General features: G+C 41.1%; 2 protein-coding genes across 3 annotated transcripts in view; both read left to right on the top strand.

The window, feature by feature from the left end:
* Positions 1–9,781, top strand: part of tbc1d13 (TBC1 domain family, member 13) — a 39,927-nt gene extending 30,146 nt beyond the window's left edge. For both annotated transcript variants that reach the window (XM_073052368.1, XM_073052369.1), the window contains one exon: positions 3,275–9,781. In XM_073052368.1, coding sequence (XP_072908469.1) covers positions 3,275–3,340 — 66 coding nt within the window. In that variant the 3' untranslated portion in view covers positions 3,341–9,781. The remainder of the gene's footprint in view (positions 1–3,274) is intronic.
* A 5,456-nt stretch (positions 9,782–15,237) lies between these two features.
* spout1 (SPOUT domain containing methyltransferase 1) overlaps positions 15,238–18,879 on the top strand; it is a 36,146-nt gene continuing 32,504 nt past the window's right edge. Inside the window, exon 1 of the mRNA XM_073052360.1 lies at positions 15,238–15,855. Coding sequence (XP_072908461.1) covers positions 15,319–15,855 — 537 coding nt within the window. The 5' untranslated portion in view covers positions 15,238–15,318. The remainder of the gene's footprint in view (positions 15,856–18,879) is intronic.

The raw sequence follows: 18,879 nt of genomic DNA, 5'->3' as shown, positions 1-18,879 counted from the left end.
AAATAAAGCAGGAAGAGATAAAATCCTTAATGGATTCAAGGATTTTATCTCTCTCTCAAGGATTTCTCCCTCTTTCTGTCCTCCAGAATTTGTATGCTGTTCCATTTCTAACATGCTATATATCTTTGAATGTAGCTAAATGCCAATCCAGGCAAGGTTTTAGATGTGTGTTGAAGTTTATGATGGATGCGACCCTGTTTAGGAGAGTGGCGGGAATCTGAAGTTCTTGAGAATTTTGACAGCAGAGATGCTGTGACTGGTGTTTTACTGCAGATGTTCTTGGCTCAAGAATGCTTGCTTGGAGCTGCTGAAAGTGTGTTTCCCCCCCTGATGAGTTGCTGCAGTTGTATTAAATGTTGACTTCCTATTCCTACCTGTGCTACACTTCCAGCCACCCAAAAACCACAGAGGTTGCTGCATTCATCGAAGTCTGGTCTCTTGTGTATAACCACTTTCACTGGCGGCCAGCTATCTTTTCTCTAAACCTCAAACTCTTTCCCTATCCCTTAAAATCCCTCTTTTCCACTTTGATCAGTAGTTATTTAAAATGTTATGTGTCTTGCTGGGTATTTCTAGCATTTTGCTTTGTTTTCACTCCTTGAAAACTAATTGAGCTTTGGCCTCCCATCCTGGTGTCTATGTTAAATTTTGTTTGATTAAATTCCTGTGAAAAGCTATGGGGTGCTTTGCAAAAGCTGCCGAATAAATGCAGGCTTTTGTGCCTAGAATTTTCACTCTGGTACCTTCCATCCAAAATTCTGAGACTCGGGCAATCAGCTTCACAATGGTGGTAGCAATGATTTTGTTTGAAGGTGCACCAATCCACAATCTTCCTTTGAAGAGTCTATTTACACTTCAACTCTCCTTGGATGTGGCACTCTGTGAACTATAAAGCATGATGATTATTTTATTAAAAGTTGAGATCTCCCTTTCTCCTTTTGCTATCATTAAATCGAAGTATTTCTTCATCAAATCTGAAAGTGACATCTGAATTATTTAAATGCTTGGATGTGAAAAGTGGATATGCAGTTGGGATTTTCTGATATCCCAGTTGTCTATGTGGGATGGTGAATTTATCACATGAGCATTAGAGTACAGCTTGGGTTAACTGCAGCTACACAATACATGGAAAGTGAGAAGAGGAGAAGTCGTGAGTTGTGATCTAGAGTGCATTGCTTAAGTATTTGTCAAGGTCCCCCATGAGAGACTCATCCAGAAAGTCATGAGGCATGGGATCAGTGGAACCTTGGCGGTTTGGATAAAAAGGTGGCTTACAGGAAGAAAGCAGAGGGTAGCAGTGGAAGGAAAGTATTCTGCCTAGAGGCTGGTGACTAGTGGAGTGCTGCAGGGATCTGTCCTGGGACTCCTGCTCTTTGTGATTTTTATAAATGACCTGGATGTAGAGGCGGAAGGATGGGTGAGTAAGTTTGCGGATGATACAAAGATTGGAGGAGTTGTAAATGGAGCTGTAGGTTGTTGAAGGTTACAGGAGGACGTAGACAGGATGCAGGGTTGGGCAGAAAAGTGGCAGATGGATTTCAATCTGGATAAGTGTGAGGTGATGCATTTTGGAAGAACTAACCAAAGTACAGGGTTAATGGTCGGTTACTTAAGAGTGTGGATGAACAGAGGGACCTTGGGGTTCAAATCCATACATCCCTCAAGGTCACTGCACAGGTTGATAGGATAGTTAAGAAGGCCTATGGGATGCTAGGCTTCATTAATAGGGGGATTGAGTTCAAGAGTAGAGAGGTCATGTTGTAACTCTACAAATCTCTGGTGAGACCACACTTAGAGTATTGTGTTCAGTTCTGGTCACCTCATTATAGGAAGGATGTGGAAGCTATGGAGAGGGTGCAGAGGAGATTTACCAGGATGTTGCCTGGATTGGAAATCAAGTCTTATGAGGCAAGGTTAGCAGAGCTGGGACTTTTCTGTTTGGAGCGTAGAAGGATGAGAGGGGACTTGATAGAGGTCTACAAGATTATGAGAGGCATAGATAGGGTGGATAGCCAGTACCTGTTTCCCAGGGCATGAATAGCAAACCCCAGAGGGCATATGTACAAAGTTAAGGGAGGGAAGTTTAGGGGAGACATCAGGGGTAAGTCTTTTACACAGAGGGTTGTGAGTGCCTGGAATGACTTGCCAGGGATGGTGGTGGAGGCTAAAACATTAGGGGTATTTAAAAGCCTCTTGGACAGGCACATGGATGAAAGAAAAATAGAGGGTTACAGGATAGTGTGGGTTTAGTACTTTTTTTAAGGAATATATGGGTCGGCACAACATCAAGGGCTGAAGGGCCTGTGCTGTGCTGTAGTATTCTAGTGTAGTATGGGTAATAATTTCCATTGGGTATTTTCTGTAAAGGCTGTGTGGGAAGAAAATGGTAATGAAGCTAATTGCATTCCTCTTTTAAAGAACTGGTACAAACATAAGAAGTTAAATGATCTTATGTACTTCATAATTTTGTACAACTGCTGAGGCAAGGTCAAATCAACTCAATCCCACCTCCTAGTTTGTAACCATAACAATTTATTCATATTATTTGGAGCATTATATGGACGAAGGAGACCTGGTGATTTTTCACCATACCTGAGATTGTGCATAAATTAATTTGAAAGTTTTAGCTGGAAATGAAAGTGGACCCTGTGTACCTAGTGGTTAAAATGCTGCAGTTGAATTCAAGTCCAGTTTTGACTCAGAATGGCTCATTCAGTGCATGGAGAATTTATTTACAGTATAGAAGAAAAATGTAGTAGCTATGTCAGTTCAGCTCTCTAAAGGGTTTGTGAGGAGCTTTATGAATTCAGTTATAGCTGTTTTGGTAATCCTCGAGTTAGGTGTGTTTATTCTTGTCCGACACCAATACTTAATCCAGACTGACACACCCAGTGCAGTTTTGAGGGAAAGCTATGCTGTTGGGAAGGTCCTTATTCAAATTGAATGTTAGAACAGGTGCCTTCCTTTTTTTTTAAATGAAATTAAACATCACACAAGCACTGGCTTAATGTAGTGTTCTGCCTGTAGTGTGTTGGCTAAAATATATGACTGAACCATCATTGATTTAAAAAATGAATATCTTACTGTTGTGAGGAAATTTACTTTGTGTAAATTGATTACCATTAATATCTAATTATTAAAGTGATTTGGGTTATACAAATGTGAGTCTTTATAACGCTATAAATATGGCCTGTGTAATGTTCTGCCAGTGGAGGTGTTCAAATGGTTCATTGGTATATTTTGTTTTTTCTTTCCCTCCTGTACTCCTGATCAGGATTATCCGATTTCTGATGTTGACCTGATCCTGAAGAAAGCAAAAGAACTACAGGACACAGCATAGCAACACTGCAAATCTGCTCAGTATTCCAGAAACTGCCAGTCACGCACATACAGTGAATATATGTTGTGAAGGTGATCAACTTGCCTCTGCAGTGCCTTCTGAGAAAACATCTCCACACTGCTATGCAGTGTGTGGCTAAAGAGGTCTATTACTCTGTACTGTGCAATCCTGTGATTCCTTGTCTTATCCCATTTGTGTCAGTTACCGACCCCCTCCCCATCCTGCCTCCCAACCCCCATGGGGAAAAATCTTGCTCTTTCTCTCTTGCTCTCTCTCTCTGTTGTGAATTGATGTGCACTACTGGTGCTAATTATGATGTCTGTATGTTGGTATGTATTTAAATTTGCACTCCAAATGAAAGCAATGACCTTTCCTCTAATGAAAGAGTATGGCAGAAGATGTTAATAAACCAACTATTATCACAGAGCTAAAGGAAGCAAAAGCACAATTCTAGATTGGTTTGCTCTCTTTATTACTGTGGTAGAGGTCTCTAGATTTGGTTTGTGACAGATTGACCAGAAGGTGAAATATCAGTCACTAAATCAGGTACTTCAATCATAACTGCGCAAACCAAACAAAAAAAAAACACTTAATAGGATGTTGCTTTGAAAGGCATACTGTAAACTCCTCACTGTCTTGAATGTTGAAACACACAGTGAGGTTTGGTAGACTTTCAGTACCTACAGAAGTGTGGCCACAAGAAATGAAAGTTTTGTTGTGTTTTGAGGGACCAGGAGGTGATTGAATAAATATTTATCTGGCATTGAGGTAATATTTTACAGGTCTGCCACACTGCCTGTGATAGGCAATATTGTCATAATGCCCTACACAAGAATATTGATCAAGTTTTTTCTTAATTTTTACATTATTGTGCAACGTTTGAATTATTATAAGGATTTTCACACTGATTGCAAGACCAGAGTAAGATCTGATAATTGCTGATGATTTGGACAAAATGCAAAATGTTTTGTTCTTGACATTTCAGCTGCTGTATCAAAGCTAGTAACTCACACTAAGGACTGATTTGCTGAATTTCATATGAGTCAGTGGTCACATCACCACGTTTACACCTGTACTTAAGAGTTGTATTACCCCCCCATGTGAAACTCTACAATATTTTAGTGGCTATATTTAGTGTTACCTTGGGGTGAGTGGTAGAAAGGGTTTAAAAAATAAGGAGTTTTGGGTTGCATTGAAATAATTTCTCTTAAATTTACACCATTACCTGATTCTTTTTATATGTTTAAAACAGTGTTGTTGAAGTTTCTGTTTCTAAAGAAATAATTAACAGTTATAAAAGGTTTAAGCCAAGGTCCAAAGCATACAAGAATAATTTGCATATGTAGCAAAAAATCAGAATTTGCCAAGGTTGATCTTTAAATGTTTACTCCTATATAGCTAATTCTGGCTTTCTTTAAGTTTTTACAGGTTGTTTTTATTTTCTTCACTACCTACTTGACATCTCTATTGAGGGGAGAAAAAGCTTCACTTCTCACAAAGTGACCAGATCACTGAGATGATGCCAGAATCATTAGAACTTGTAAAACATCTAGGGAATATTCCCGTTTCTATCCCTGACATTGATCTCTTTACTTTTTAAAATGGGTTACCAAGATGAGACTAAGCCAAGCTTGATCAATATTTGTCTATCATCATAACTGAATTTAAGTTATCTCCTATTAGGTTCACTTATAAATTTGGATTTGACTTGCCCAGATTTTATTGCAAACACATCATTTATACAATTGCTCATGTAAAATCATATAACACTTGAATTGGTTAGACTAAAGTTATCATTGAATTCCTTTCATTGGTTTTCATCAAACAATTATATTGCATAAGTATGAAAGCAACACAAAATATTTTGGGATGTGTGCATTGTTCCAGAAAATATCACCCCTTTTTTAACGTCTACAATGTTTGCATGGATCTACAAGCATCTTAGATTTCTATTAGTCTCCAGTCTAAGTAATTTTAAGGTTTGTGTTTTGATAATTGGGCCATTCAATTTATGATAGTTCAAAGTCCCACAATTTCTTCTTTACATCATTGCTTTAATCAGATACCACCCCTTCCTAATACTGAAAGTTCTAGTTGTGTTTTCGTTTTGAGGTGCTAGGGTTGCCTCTTTATCCACCAAACAGTAAAGGGTAATTTCATGTAATTATACAGTTATGCCTGTTGATCTTGTATTTGGTCAATTCTCTGTTATCCATCTTAACATTTTTCAAAATTTAAAAAAAAACCTGAATGGAACAGTCGGCAAGCAGAGAATTGCAAGACTAACTGAAAACCTCAAGTGTTGGGTGGGTAAAAGGATCAGTAACGTTAAAAATGCAATAAGTAAAGGAAGGAACTAAGGATTCAGCAGCCTGCAGTCAAAATGTGACTGAAATTTCTACTGTAATGCTTTCACATGGATCACATCCTTTGACAATTGCATCTTCAGGGTTTGTCATTATGATATGATGTCAAGATGTTATATTCTGTTGCTTTAAAACACCATTCTGAACTACTTGTTCTTTCTCCAGTTGTATCCATCTCTGATCACCTCATTTCATTCTCTATGAAACGAGGGTTTGCTTGTCGTTTCAAAGGAAGCCAGAACCCTTGCTTGTTTGTTCAACATTGCAGAAGTCATTGTTCTGCGCTTATAAATATTACACAGTGTAAGCTAATTTCACCTGGAGGTATTCATATACTGTATTTGTTTTCAAGGATTGCAGAGAGAATCTCGTGGGGCATGGACTCTATATAGGTCTGGTGAAATTCCAGTTCCATTTAATTTAGATGTATCCATCAAATTCACAACAATTAAGAATGAAATAAACCTTTCCAATCCTATGAATTAGCCCTATGAATTTGAAGAGATAATTCAATCTCTCCGATCTTCATTTCTATTTGTTGAATTGTGTCCAAATTGTACCTTAACTCTGTGTACCTGCTTTTGATTCTGTCATCTTACCAAACAAAAATAGTGGAATCTTGCTCTTGAAATATTCTATTGGTCCTTTCCATCATCAATCATTTCTAAACACTTGGTTTTCTGACACTATGCCTGAATATCATGGTATCAGTTTATGGTTATTTGCTTATTCTGCACCACATCAGAATAAATAGTTTTGCTCTGTCAGTCCAGTAACATCATAATTTGGTCATCTTTCAAGGGGACAAACCATAGAAAATAGGAAGTGTTGCAGAAAAGTTTCCTAGGCTGTGGAAGTTAAATCACTGGGTCTCAAACTGACCATGGCGGGAAATTTTGAGACTGCAACTTTATATCATAACACTAGCAGTAGGATGATGCACTTGAGGACTAGATATTCCCTCCCACAGTTTCTCATCAAAAGAAAATTCCAAATTACTCTTTGTTACTTTTCAGAGTAATTATAATTCATAACATCTTTAATTTTATATTAAGCTCGCCATTGTCTGCCACAGCCTTAATCTTACTTGTTGCTGTTTCAGTTCCCATTGTTATTTGCCACCACCTGTGAATGCAGTCTCCCATGTCTCCTTCTTTAATGAAGCCCCTTTCATGTTGACCACCCCTCTCCAGACCACACGTTCCAGGATCTCCACTTTTTTTTTGCTGACGTGGCTGGTAAAATCCATAAATAAATACCAAAATGCCAATGGGGAAAATATTGTGTCCTGAGTATTTTGTTCACACTTCCATCTTTTTTTCTGTTTCACTTTTAGTACCAGAGAGCAAAGGGCATATATTACTAATATGACAAATTATTTTTATGCTTGCAACTGCACAACTGATTATGGGTAAAATACAATACAACGGTTTGCTATATTCTGTGCAGTGTCAAATTCAAATTGGTCTGAATTTAAGCATTTAATGTACAGAGTGCATATTTTGACTAATGGTACATAGCTTTGTGTTTGAAATATTTTTATTAGGAATGCAATGAATAGCAAGACTTTTTAAAAGTCTTACTTTGGTGAATGTTGTTTGGGGTTTTAGTTTCAAAAGACTGGTAACATACTCATTATTTCTCTCTGTGGATCTCTGGGAAAGATAAAATGTGCTCAAAGCTCGGGTAAAGAAATAGTCACCATCACTGCAAGAATAGAGTGGTCATGCAGAGAAAACTGACAGTGCCCTATGACTGCAGTAGCGATCCCGGTTTTACATACATTGTGTCTGTCAGCTTGTTCTATATATCTGTCCAGCACATACATCTTAAATGCATGCAAATGCTTACTTCTGAACTATATCTGCCTTTCTTTATCTTAACCTTACACGAGTTGTAACAAGTATTCTGCATCTACCTTGTGTACTCTATCTGTTTACCCATGGGCATTGTCTCTCATGTTGTATGTGCCTCCTGTTTCGTGAACACCATGGTTGCAAGCTTGTGGTCTGTAACTGTTGGTTTCATTCCTGACATGAGACAACATAAATTGTCTTTCATGTACAGTGTCTGTGTCTGTTTCTCGCTCATCACACATTTGTGTCACGCTCAGCACTGTCCCTTTGTAGGTGTTGGGGAGAAGTGCTGGGCAAACAAAGGCTGTTAAATAATTAGCAATGGAAAGACTTGTTTCCGCCATTGTGTGGTGTTATTTAAAGGTAAGAATACGGTTAGAATCATGTTTATTTCTGTGAGGTCTTCTGTTGTGCTTATGCTACAGAGTCAAGCAGGGCATGTTGATGCTAATGTCTGGCCAAAACACTTCCACTGAGTGGTTTTACCTAAATGTAGTATCTGTCAGACCGGGTTTTTTTAGTAGCTCTACCAGTTGCAATTGAGTTTGTTGTTTCTTTGTCGTATCAGGATTAGAATGTGGGAGTTTTTGTGGCATATTCCATCTAAAGGTAAAGCCCATTGTTTATGGGGTAAATGAAGATGTTGAGAATTGGGAAACTGATTTAATGCTTTTACTTGTGACACTTGCACTTGGCTATCCTGAGAGGCTGTGATAGGGGTGGAGGATTACATGGGATTTGTTGGTACATTTTCTGGATGTGGACAAGAAGTACTGGTAAGCTTCATTCTGTTTCTAGGGTGTATCTAGAGCTGGATAAGGATGTATCCCAGCAATCAATAGAAGGATAATGGTACTCCTGATTCCAAGGTTAAACAGTTAAAATGCGGCATTTTTTGCTGGCTTGGATATGGGATTAGTAATTCCAGTAGAGTTCCTGGGAATCATTCCCAGAACAGAAAGTGACCTTAACAAATTGTGTTTTTTAAGCAAAATATGTTGTGTGCATGGTGATAGTGGTGGAAGGGAAGGAAGGAAAAAAGGCAAGCCAAGGCGACAGGTAAATGAAAGGCATGCGATACCCCCAGATAGCTTAATTTTGAGTTAAATGTCAACAATTGGATTCGCCTCCCACAATCCTGTAATAATCATAAAAACATTGAACACTTGGGGCTGAATTGAGTTTGAAGGCAAAGAGGCGATTTAAGCAACCACTGTATATGGAATTATTCTCTAATCATGTCCCTTTCACAATTTCTGATGTTGCCATGATATCCATGGAATCGTATGTGGAGCAAAACTATTGATACATTTATAAGTGTTACCCTACTTTAAACGGTTACTTGTGCTATCAGCATCATAAGAGTGGCATAAATGGTTTGCTGCCATTCCATGCATCTGCATGTGTTTTCATTAAATTATTTGAGGAATTAATTACAGAATTGACTAAGGCTACAATGGAATGTAGGAAATTACAATGCAGGAAGGATTGCGTGTCATTTGTATGATATACGTATATAAACTGGAATATATTGCATTGTAAGGGCCAGTAAACTTTTCTTGCATCATTAATAATATAAACTTTTATTTTATGGCTGATAATTGCCATTTATTGAGTGGCAAGTTTATAGTTTGCTGCATTTTGCACAGGTCAAAAAAAATCTACATCAATTAGTTTAATGTGTCAGAAATGCAACAAAGAATTACAGCTGCAATACAAACTTTATATTTACAGAGCAAATACAAGACTATGTTATACAAAGGGATTTTTTTCTACTGATTATGACCTTGGATTAACATTCCCCCCCCCCCCCTCCAGCCATGTGTTATCATTCAACCAATGGTCACTGTAAATTTAAACAGGGTTCATTATCTAAATGCCTCCATTTTTAAAGAATTAATCCCTGGCTCACCTACAAACCATTAGTGTCTAGCACCTTATGAAGGTTTTTGGGGGAAAGGGTCATCTCATTTGGGTCTCTTCCATATAAGCTCTCAATTGTGTTTTGTTTCAATGAAGGTTTAATTAATATGATATTCCAATGACTGTTATTAATGTTTTCCCAAAATGATGTGCACTTGTATTTAAAAAGAATTTACAAATTGTGCTTACTGTCTACATTGGAATTTTACAATGGAAACCAATTGTTAGCGTAATTTGTTCAAAGTGCACATGGTTAATTGTTGTTTTTGAAAATAAATTTAAAAATATACATATAATTTTGATTGCATTCTGTAATCTCTGTGCTTCACTATTTCCGGGTACTCGTCTATACCCAGTTCTCACTGTTTCATCATTTTGTAGCCAAGGTTCATTTTCCTAGGCACCAAGCTCTAGAATTCCTTTCATAAACTCTATCTGTCCATCTCACTTCAAGATATTCAGATTTATTTGTCATGTCTACATCAAAATATACAGAGAAATGTGTTATCTGTGTTTACAGCCAACACAATCCAAGGATGAGCTGGGGGCAGCCAGCAAGTATCGCTACATATTCTGGTGCTAACATAACATGCCCACAAAGTTAAGCAGAACCACGCAAGTAGCAACAACAAGAAGACAAAATGACAACGAAACAACCCCATTCCCCATCCTATATTCCCCACCCACTCACACACAGGACATGCTTCCAACCTCAGGACAGGCTACCTGTGGGCCTCCAGTCCTTGCCCTTGGATTCTCAGACCAGGCCTCCATCCTCCAGTCCCTGTATTATAATCATAGATGTTGAGCTTCTGACTATCCAAGGACTTGCTGATAATGGGACTATGACGTTCGGGCCTTGACCCCAGGACTTGCCGGTCACAGGACTTTGACTTTCGGACCTTGACTTGCAGCCTTGCATGAACTTCCGACCCTGGGACTTGCTGACCTGGGAGCTGCACTGGCCCTTGTGCCTCCTGCTCGCATGGACCTCTGATCTGGGTGTCTCCGACCGCCGACCCAACCTCCAGGTTTGCTGGACTTTGACTGCAGAGCACTCTGAACGCTGAAAGCCTACTTTTTAAACCAAACCTTTAAGTATCCACGCTAGGTGTGGCTGTAAAATTTTGACCTGGACCAGTACATTATCCTCAAGTCTTGGACTGGATCATCAAGTCTACTTTTTTGTTGCATTTCCATGAAGTCCATGTGCATCTCAGTCTTAAATAAACTCAGTAACTTCTGAGATAACAAAATTACACATAATTGAAATCCTCTTCATTGTGAAATTCCTAATGTCTGTCTCCCTGTTGTGGCTAGAAGAAATGAGACTGTCTCCATCTGTTCTGTCAACCTCTGTCATTTGTTTTGATGAGATTGAGGCTCAAGCTCCTGAACTCCAGTGAGTATTGGCCAATTTAACCTGATCTCTTCCTCATATTACAACCCTTTCATCCCAGGAATATAGTGAATCTACTGTGCAGTGGCTACAGGGCAGTAATTCCTTCTATGGGTTTGCAGTCCAAAATTTGCGCAGTACTTGTAATAAGGTCTCCTGAATCTGAGGACTAAATGAACATGTGAGACTTACGCTTTCAACTGATTCTTCCTCTTGTGCCTACATGTTTACTTTCTACATTTCACGAGGATCAAGATGCCTCTGTTATTCCACATTTACTAGTGTCTCAAAGACATAGGAGCAGAATTAGGCCATTCAGCCCATTGAGTCTGCTCTGTCTTTCCATCATGGCTGATCCTGGATCCCACTCAACCCCATACACCTGCCTTCTTGCCATATTCTTTGATGCCCTGAACGCTCAGGAAACAATCAACTTACGCCTCAACAACACACAAAATGCTGGAGGAACTCAGCAGCCCAGGCAGTCGATGTTTAGGGCTGAGACCCTTTAGCAGGAATGTTGACTTCTGTCAGAGGTTGACAGAACTTCTGCTGAAATATACCCAGGGATTTGGCTTCCACCACAGTCTGTTGCAGAGCATTCCACAGATTTACCACTCTCTGGCTAAAAAAAATTCCTTTTTATCTTTGTTCTAAAGGGTAGCCCTTCAATTTTGAGGTTGTGCCCTCTAGTTTTGGATACCCCCTACCACAGGAATATCCTCTCTACATCCACCTTATCTAGTCCTTTCAATATTTGATAGGTTTCAATAAGATCCCCAAGCATTCTTCTAAATTCCAGTGAGTACAGGCCCAAAGCTGTCAAATGCTCCTCATATGTTAACCTTTTCCAAGTTGGCCATCTTGGACAATGTCTCCCATCCACTCCATAATGTACTGGTTAGGCACAGGAGTACATTCAGCCAGAGACTCACTCCACCGAGATGCAACACTGAGTGTCATAGGAAGTCATTCCTGCCTGTAGCCATCAAACTTTACAGCTCCTCCCTCGGAGTGTCAGACACCCTGAGCCAATAGACTGGTCCTGGACTTATTTCCACTTGGCATAATTTACCTATTATTATTTAATTATTTATGGTTTTATATTGCTATATTTCTACACTATTCTTGGTTGGTGCGACTGTAACGAAACCCAATTTCCCTCAGGATCAATAAAGTATGTCTGTCTGTCTGAGTGTCTGTCATTCCCGGAATCATCTTCATGAACATCCTCTGGACTCTCTCCAATGATGACACATCCTTTCTGAGATATGGGGCCCAAAACTGTTGACAATACTCCAAATGCAGCCTGATTGACGTGGAAGCACGGAGAAACATCGGGAAATTCCAGGAAGACCCTCTTCGTTGCTGCTGCTGCTGTGAGGTCCGGGACTCTGCTGGGAAGAACAGGCCCCCAGTCCTCGGGGTCGTGTTGGTGGGGCCATCTTAATACGCTCGGTAGAAGATGGTGCTCGGAGAAGCTGTGCCGGAGGGGATGATCGTCAGCTCGGAGGTTCGACGGACTGTGAGGCCTTTCGACGGATTCAGGTTGCTTTTGGTGTGTGCTGCGTCTGCGAGGCTGGTTTCGACAGAGCTTTCGGTGTGTGCTGCGTCTGCGAGGCTGAGTCGGGCGGCGCCGTGGAAGTCCATAGCAGGGGTATTCCCTTCTGCCGCCGGCGTGGGATGGTGAGTCTGTCGGGACCCTGGGGACTTGTGGAAACTGTGGTGATTTCTTTTGAACTTACAGTCCTTTAATATCTTGGACTATTTTTACTGTGCCCATGGTCTGTTTTTTTTAATCAATTATGCTATTGTTTGCACTGTTGTAACTATATGTTGTAACTATGTGGTTTTGTGCAGGTCTTGTAGCTTTAGTTTTTGGTCTTGTTTTTGTCTGGTGGGATTGGAGCTCCTTTCCGGGGAACGCGCTAGACGGTAGCGCGATATTAATACGCAGCAGCCTCTCCGGACTCTGGATTGGGGATTGCCAAACGTTATGTGGATTTTCTGGTGTAGTCTGTTTTGTCATATGCTTTTGTGATATCATTCTGGGGGAACGTTGTCTCATTTTTTTAACTGCATTGCATTTGTGGTTTCTAAATGACAATAAACTGAATCTGAATCTGATTGCCATTTTATCTAGTCTTTACATTGTCTCAACATCTTTTCTAACCAAAGTGCACCACATCATATATACCCAATTGGTATTGCAATTGCTAAACCCTGCTCCTTTACTCAACTGGTGTGTATAGATAGATAGATAGATAGATACTTTATTCATCCCCATGGGGAAATTCCAACTTTTTTCCAATGTCCCACACACTTGTTGTAGCAAAACTAATTACATACAATACTTAACTCAGTAAAAAAATATGATATGCATCTAAATCACTATCTCAAAAGCATTAATAATAGCTTTTAAAAAGTTCTTAAGTCCTGGCGGTAGAATTGTAAAGCCTAATGGCATTGGGGAGTATTGACCTCTTCATCCTGTCTGAGGAGCATTGCATCGATAGTAACCTGTCGCTGAAATTGCTTCTCTGTCCCTGGATGGTGCTATGTAGAGGATGTTCAGAGTTATCCATAATTGTCCGTAGCCTACTCAGCGCCCTTCGCTCAGCTACCGATGTTATACTCTCCAGTACTTTGCCTATATATACCCAGAGAGACGGTCTTCGCCTAGTGGTTCGCTTTGTTGCTGTCCTCTACTCTTGAAACTTCCCAGGATCCTTTTGAAACTTAATAGTTTCACTGAAAAATTTATTTAAAAATCTATCTGTTGTATGGCATCCAAAACAGTATTAATTGAAGGTGTATTGAATTATTAATTCCAAATTCCAGTACAAAAATCGGCAGGCCTGGCATCAAACATCAAGATTAGTTGAATTTTCCTCCACTTAAAATCTTAGCAATTTTACATTCTCTTATGTTTTACCCGGCATTATCTCATATTTGACATTACGTCAAAGTAGTTTCAATCTCAGAGAAGTAATTGCAAGAGTTTTTGCCATCAAGACTGAATAATCCAGTCACTTGTGTATTTAGTTACAATTGGATACCAACATTCTAATATCTTACTGGACAGCTGATCTTACAAGGTCAGCTAACTGCATTAATAAAGGTTTCAAATTCTTCAAACCCGTGCGTGTAACAAGACAGTGGTGCATATCCTGAACCAGCACGTCATTCCTAGGTCTAGTAGTAGATCTTTAGATTGGTCATATTCCCATCTCTGGCGACCAGGGTCTACAGTGCAGCGCAAATCTAGCACTGGGGAGATCGGAATGACAGAAATAGCAGCAGCCGTGGAAAGAAAAATAACGACAGCCTGAAAGCAGATCACAAGAATTACTGGCAGCAATGCCACTGATCCCGAAAGGTGAATAACTGTCAAACTTCAAAGACACAAAAGATTGCAGATAACAACACACACAAAATGCTGGTGGAACACAGCAGGCCAGGCAGCATCTATAGGGAGAAGCGCTGTCGACGTTTCGGGCCGAGACCCTTCGTCAGGACTAACCGAAAGGAAAGATAGTAAGAGATTTGAAAGTAGTGGGGGGAGGGGGAAATGCGAAATGAGAGGAGAAGACCGGAGGGAGTGGGGTGAAGCTGAGAGTTGGAAAGGTGATTGGCAAAAGGGATACAGAGCTGGAGAAGGGAAAGGATCATGGGACGGGAGGCCTCAGGAGAAACAAGTGGGGGGGGAGCACCAGAGGGAGATGGAGAACAGGCAAACAACAAAATATGTCAGGGATGGGGTAAGAAGGGGCATTAACAGAAGTTGGAGAAGTCAATGTTCATGCCATCAGGTTGGAGGCTACCCAGCCGGTATGAAAGGTGTTGTTCCTCCAACCTGAGTTTGGATTCATTTTGACAGTAGAGGAGGCCGTGGATAGACATATCAGAATGGGAATGGGACGTGGAATTAAAATGTGTGGCCACTGGGAGATCCTGCTTTTTCTGGCGGACCGAGCGTAGGTGCAGATGCTGGAATCTGAAGCAATGAACAAGATGCTGATTGTGTTTAACTTGTGTTTCCTTTTCTTTTTGAGAATGCTGCTTATCTGATGCCAGTGATGCTGCTGCTAGTGGGATTTTTTTCATTACACCTGTACAGCCATGTACTTGGCCCAGATGTCTCGACCCGGAAGGTCGATTGTCCATTTCCCTTCACTGATGCTTGGTTCCTCAGCATCTCGACAGTCGCTCGTTTAGTTGTATTTAATAATTAAAGGTTCAATCCCGAAAACGCACATCACAAGCCCGACAGCTTTTAAAGTGAATTTAATTTGTTACGCGATGCCTTGCCCTTTGGAGCCGGGCGTCACTTCCTGGCGTCAGTAACATTATAGTTTGGGTGGCGCGCATGCTCAAGGTCGGCGTCTCATTGATAAAGTTCCATTCACAGACAAAAGTAACTTTTCCGCGGGAATGCGCCGCGTTCTCAGCTCGCGATGGTTGTTGGCGGGGGTGTCCTTGTCTGCGGGAGCCGCTTTGGGGATCGGATACGGAACCTACCGGCACCAAGAAGCATCTGATCATCTCCAGCGCTTCCCTGTGATTCCGATCCCGTCCGTTACCGCGGATGCCTTTGGCAACGAGTCCCTGGTGCCGGTTGCTCCTGCTCAGCTCAGCCTGGGCAGGACGACCGAAATCATGAAATTCGGGTTCCCCTCTCTGTCCCATATCAAGAGCCGCGAGTCGTACGTGTTGGCTTACGACCCACGCACCAGGAACGCGCAGTGGGTGCTGGAGCACTTGGACACGGCCAAGCTGGGCCAGTCCTGCTCCGACCGCAGTCGAAGTGAGTTCAAGGAGGATCAGTCTGTACACGAGTACCACCGAGCGCAGAACGCCGACTATAAAGGTAGCGGTTTTGACCGGGGTCACTTGGCAGCGGCCGGCAACCATAAACAGAGCCAGAAATGCATGGATGATACCTTCTACCTCAGCAACATAGTACCGCAGGTAAGTGACGGGGAAGCATAAAGTCCCGGACACTAGCAACCCGATACACAAACAGATGATGCTTAAACGGTCTGCAGGTCAGAAAGCGTCAGTGAGGAGAGAGACAGAATCTGCTGGAGAGACTCAGCCGGTCGAGTAGAGAGAAAGTGTCAACGTTTCGGGCCCTTGCACCGGAAATTTCTTGTGTCTACACAAAATCAACGTTTTCAAGTCGAGGACCCTTCATCAGAACTGTAAAGTGAAAAGGCAAAGATGTTTCGAGTTGCAGAGACTGGGAGATGGAGAGGGAACAGAGAGAATGCTTGTGATAGGGTGCAGACCAAAGTTGCCAAGGTAATATTTTTTTAAAAACTGCAATTGGAGCGAGCAACTCAGTCCAGAGATAAATTGAAGCAAAGGTACTTATACAGTTGTGAGGAAAGTAGGTTTAGCTGAAGCGGTTAAACTTGATATTAAGTCCTGAGGGTTGTAACACACCATGATGGAAAATGAAGTGCTTGAGCTTGTGCTTGGTATCACTGCAGAATGCATAGACAGAAGCCATAGTGGGAGTATGATGGTGACCAGTAACTTGAAGCTCGGGATCACTCTTACAGACTGTCCAGCAATGTAGTCACCAATGTACGTTTGGTTTCTCAGATACATCAATGGCAATACAAGAAAAAGCAGGTGTAATTGAATTATTGCTTTGCCATGTGAGGGCAAGGAAACATTATCCTTGTGGTTGGCAGGAGACCGTTCAGAGGGTATTGTACCCTCTCTGACTCCCTAGACCATTCTTCTATTTCCACAATCTGATCTGCGTCTCTCAGCACTTTCCCATGCAGCTATGGCAGATCCATTGCCTGTCCCTTTACCGTGTCCCTTCCGACCTTCAAGGAACTCAAAAGAGTCCCTGCAGGTGAGGAAGCATTTCATGTGCACTTCCAGTGCTGTGTATTGGATTTGGTGCTTCCAATGTGATCTCTTCTACAGTGGAAACAGGTTGGCTGAACACATTGCAGAACATCTCTATTACATTCAAAAGGGGGGGGGGGACTGTAAACTTCCAGTTATCTGACATCTTAATTCTCCATCCCATCACCATTCTGACCTCTGCCTTTGGCCTTCAGTGTTGCTCCAAAGGTGTTCAGGATCAGGCACCTCACCTTCTGCCTTGTTATGTTGCAACCATCAGGACTTGGTATTAAGTTTAATCGCTTAAAGCAGAACCCTCTTTTTTTGTAGATATAGCTATACCCATATGCTATTTTGTTGTTTCAGTTTCAATTTCTCTTTCTATCATTTTGTCCATTACAAGTTCCTAGTCATTGTTACCTCCACAACTTACCACAAACACAGTTTATCAAAGACACTTGCCACAGATATTCCCTCTGCGCTCCATCTCTCCCCTCAGCAATTGAAAGCACACTTGTGATTCCACTTTTCCAGTTCTAGTGTAGAAGCCTTGACGCAGAACGCGCACTGTGTTTTTCTCCCCACCTGCGGAATGCCTCTAACATTCTCCGTTTCTGTTGCAAATAGAGGAGAGGGAATGGGTGTCACTTGTTTTGTTATACAGACTCAGTATTTCTATTGTAGCGTTTCATATCTAGCTCCGGTCTTTGCCCACAAGGATTTCCCTTGTAGTACTTTAGAGATAAAATAGGAAGATACTCAGCTGCTTCTATGAAAGATGTAATCAATTGGCCTGATTTTCCCTGCCTCTTTCCCAAGGCCATGTAAGTTTTCATGTCTGTGCCCTCTCTGTACAATTTCAGTTTGCATTGTAACAAGAGAGTTAGAAGATTGAGCTTGAAAGCCGTGTGATTCATCAAGCCAGGAGTTATACAATATAGGAATGGAGTCCGCACTGACCAACAGCATTCATACTTATCCCTCTTATTTTATTGTCCCCACATTTCCAGCAAATCCGTTAAATTCTACCACTCACTTACACACCAGTGGAAATTTGCAGCAGCCAATTAACCTGCCGAACAACATGCATTTGGGATGTGGGGGAACATCAGAGTACCCAAGGGAAACCCAGAGAGTCATAGGCGCGCGCACACACACACACCCCCCCCCCCCCCCGAGGCCCAGACTGATTCCTGCTGAAGGGTCTCGGCCTGAGTCGTCAGCTGTACTTTTCTCCAAAGATGCTGCCCGGCCTGCTGAGCTCCACCAGCATTTTGTGTGTGTTGCTCGGATTTCCAGTGTCTGCAGATTTTGTGGCCCGGATTGAAGATAGGTTTCTGAAACTGTGGATAGCAATTCTGCCCGCAACACCACTGTGTTGTGGTCTTTGAAACCTACCTCTACGTTCTTTCAGAAATTTATAGCGCAGCACTGTTTCTTTCCTCATTTTCATCTACATTGACAATTTTATTATTGTGACTCCGAAGAAAATACAAAAAATAGGTGCAACAGTAGACCATTCAGCCCATCCAGCCCGTACTGCCACCATGGCTCATCTGATTGTAACCTCAATGTGCTGCATTTTCCAGTCTCTTGCCTTCAATTCAGAAACTCTGCTTCCAATGGCGTTTGAGGAAAATTCCAAAGATCCACGGAGAGGAAATAATTTCATCTCAATCCTGTTATTAAATAGCCAATCCATTTAGTTTTAAACAGTAACCCCAGTTCTGCGCTCTTCCACAAGAGGAATCTTTCTGTCCACATTAACTCAATCAAAACACAAAAGTGATCAAATCCTTTCCTCCTCTTCAAAACTACATTTCATTCCAAATATCTGACAAAATCAAAACATTATATGCCGTTTTCAGCCACCTAGAACTTTTGTTAATCATTATCTTTTACTTTCTTCCACTGAGCCAATTTCTAGTCCAACTAGCCATTTTCCTCTTCCAATTATTTTTACTTACTTTGATCAATCTTTAAAACATTTTGCTAAAATACACTAGATTCCCTCAAATGCTTTATGTTCATTAATCCTCTTCAAAAGGTTCACCAAATTAGTCAAAGATAGTTGTTTGCTGACTGTCCTTGATTTTAATTAATCTACAATAGACACAAGATTATTTT

Source organism: Hemitrygon akajei, chromosome 7 (assembly GCF_048418815.1).
Source record: "Hemitrygon akajei chromosome 7, sHemAka1.3, whole genome shotgun sequence".
NCBI classification, from domain to species: domain Eukaryota; kingdom Metazoa; phylum Chordata; class Chondrichthyes; order Myliobatiformes; family Dasyatidae; genus Hemitrygon; species Hemitrygon akajei.
The sequence above is the reverse complement of the archived record's forward strand: the minus strand, read 5'-3'. Positions and strand labels throughout refer to the sequence as shown.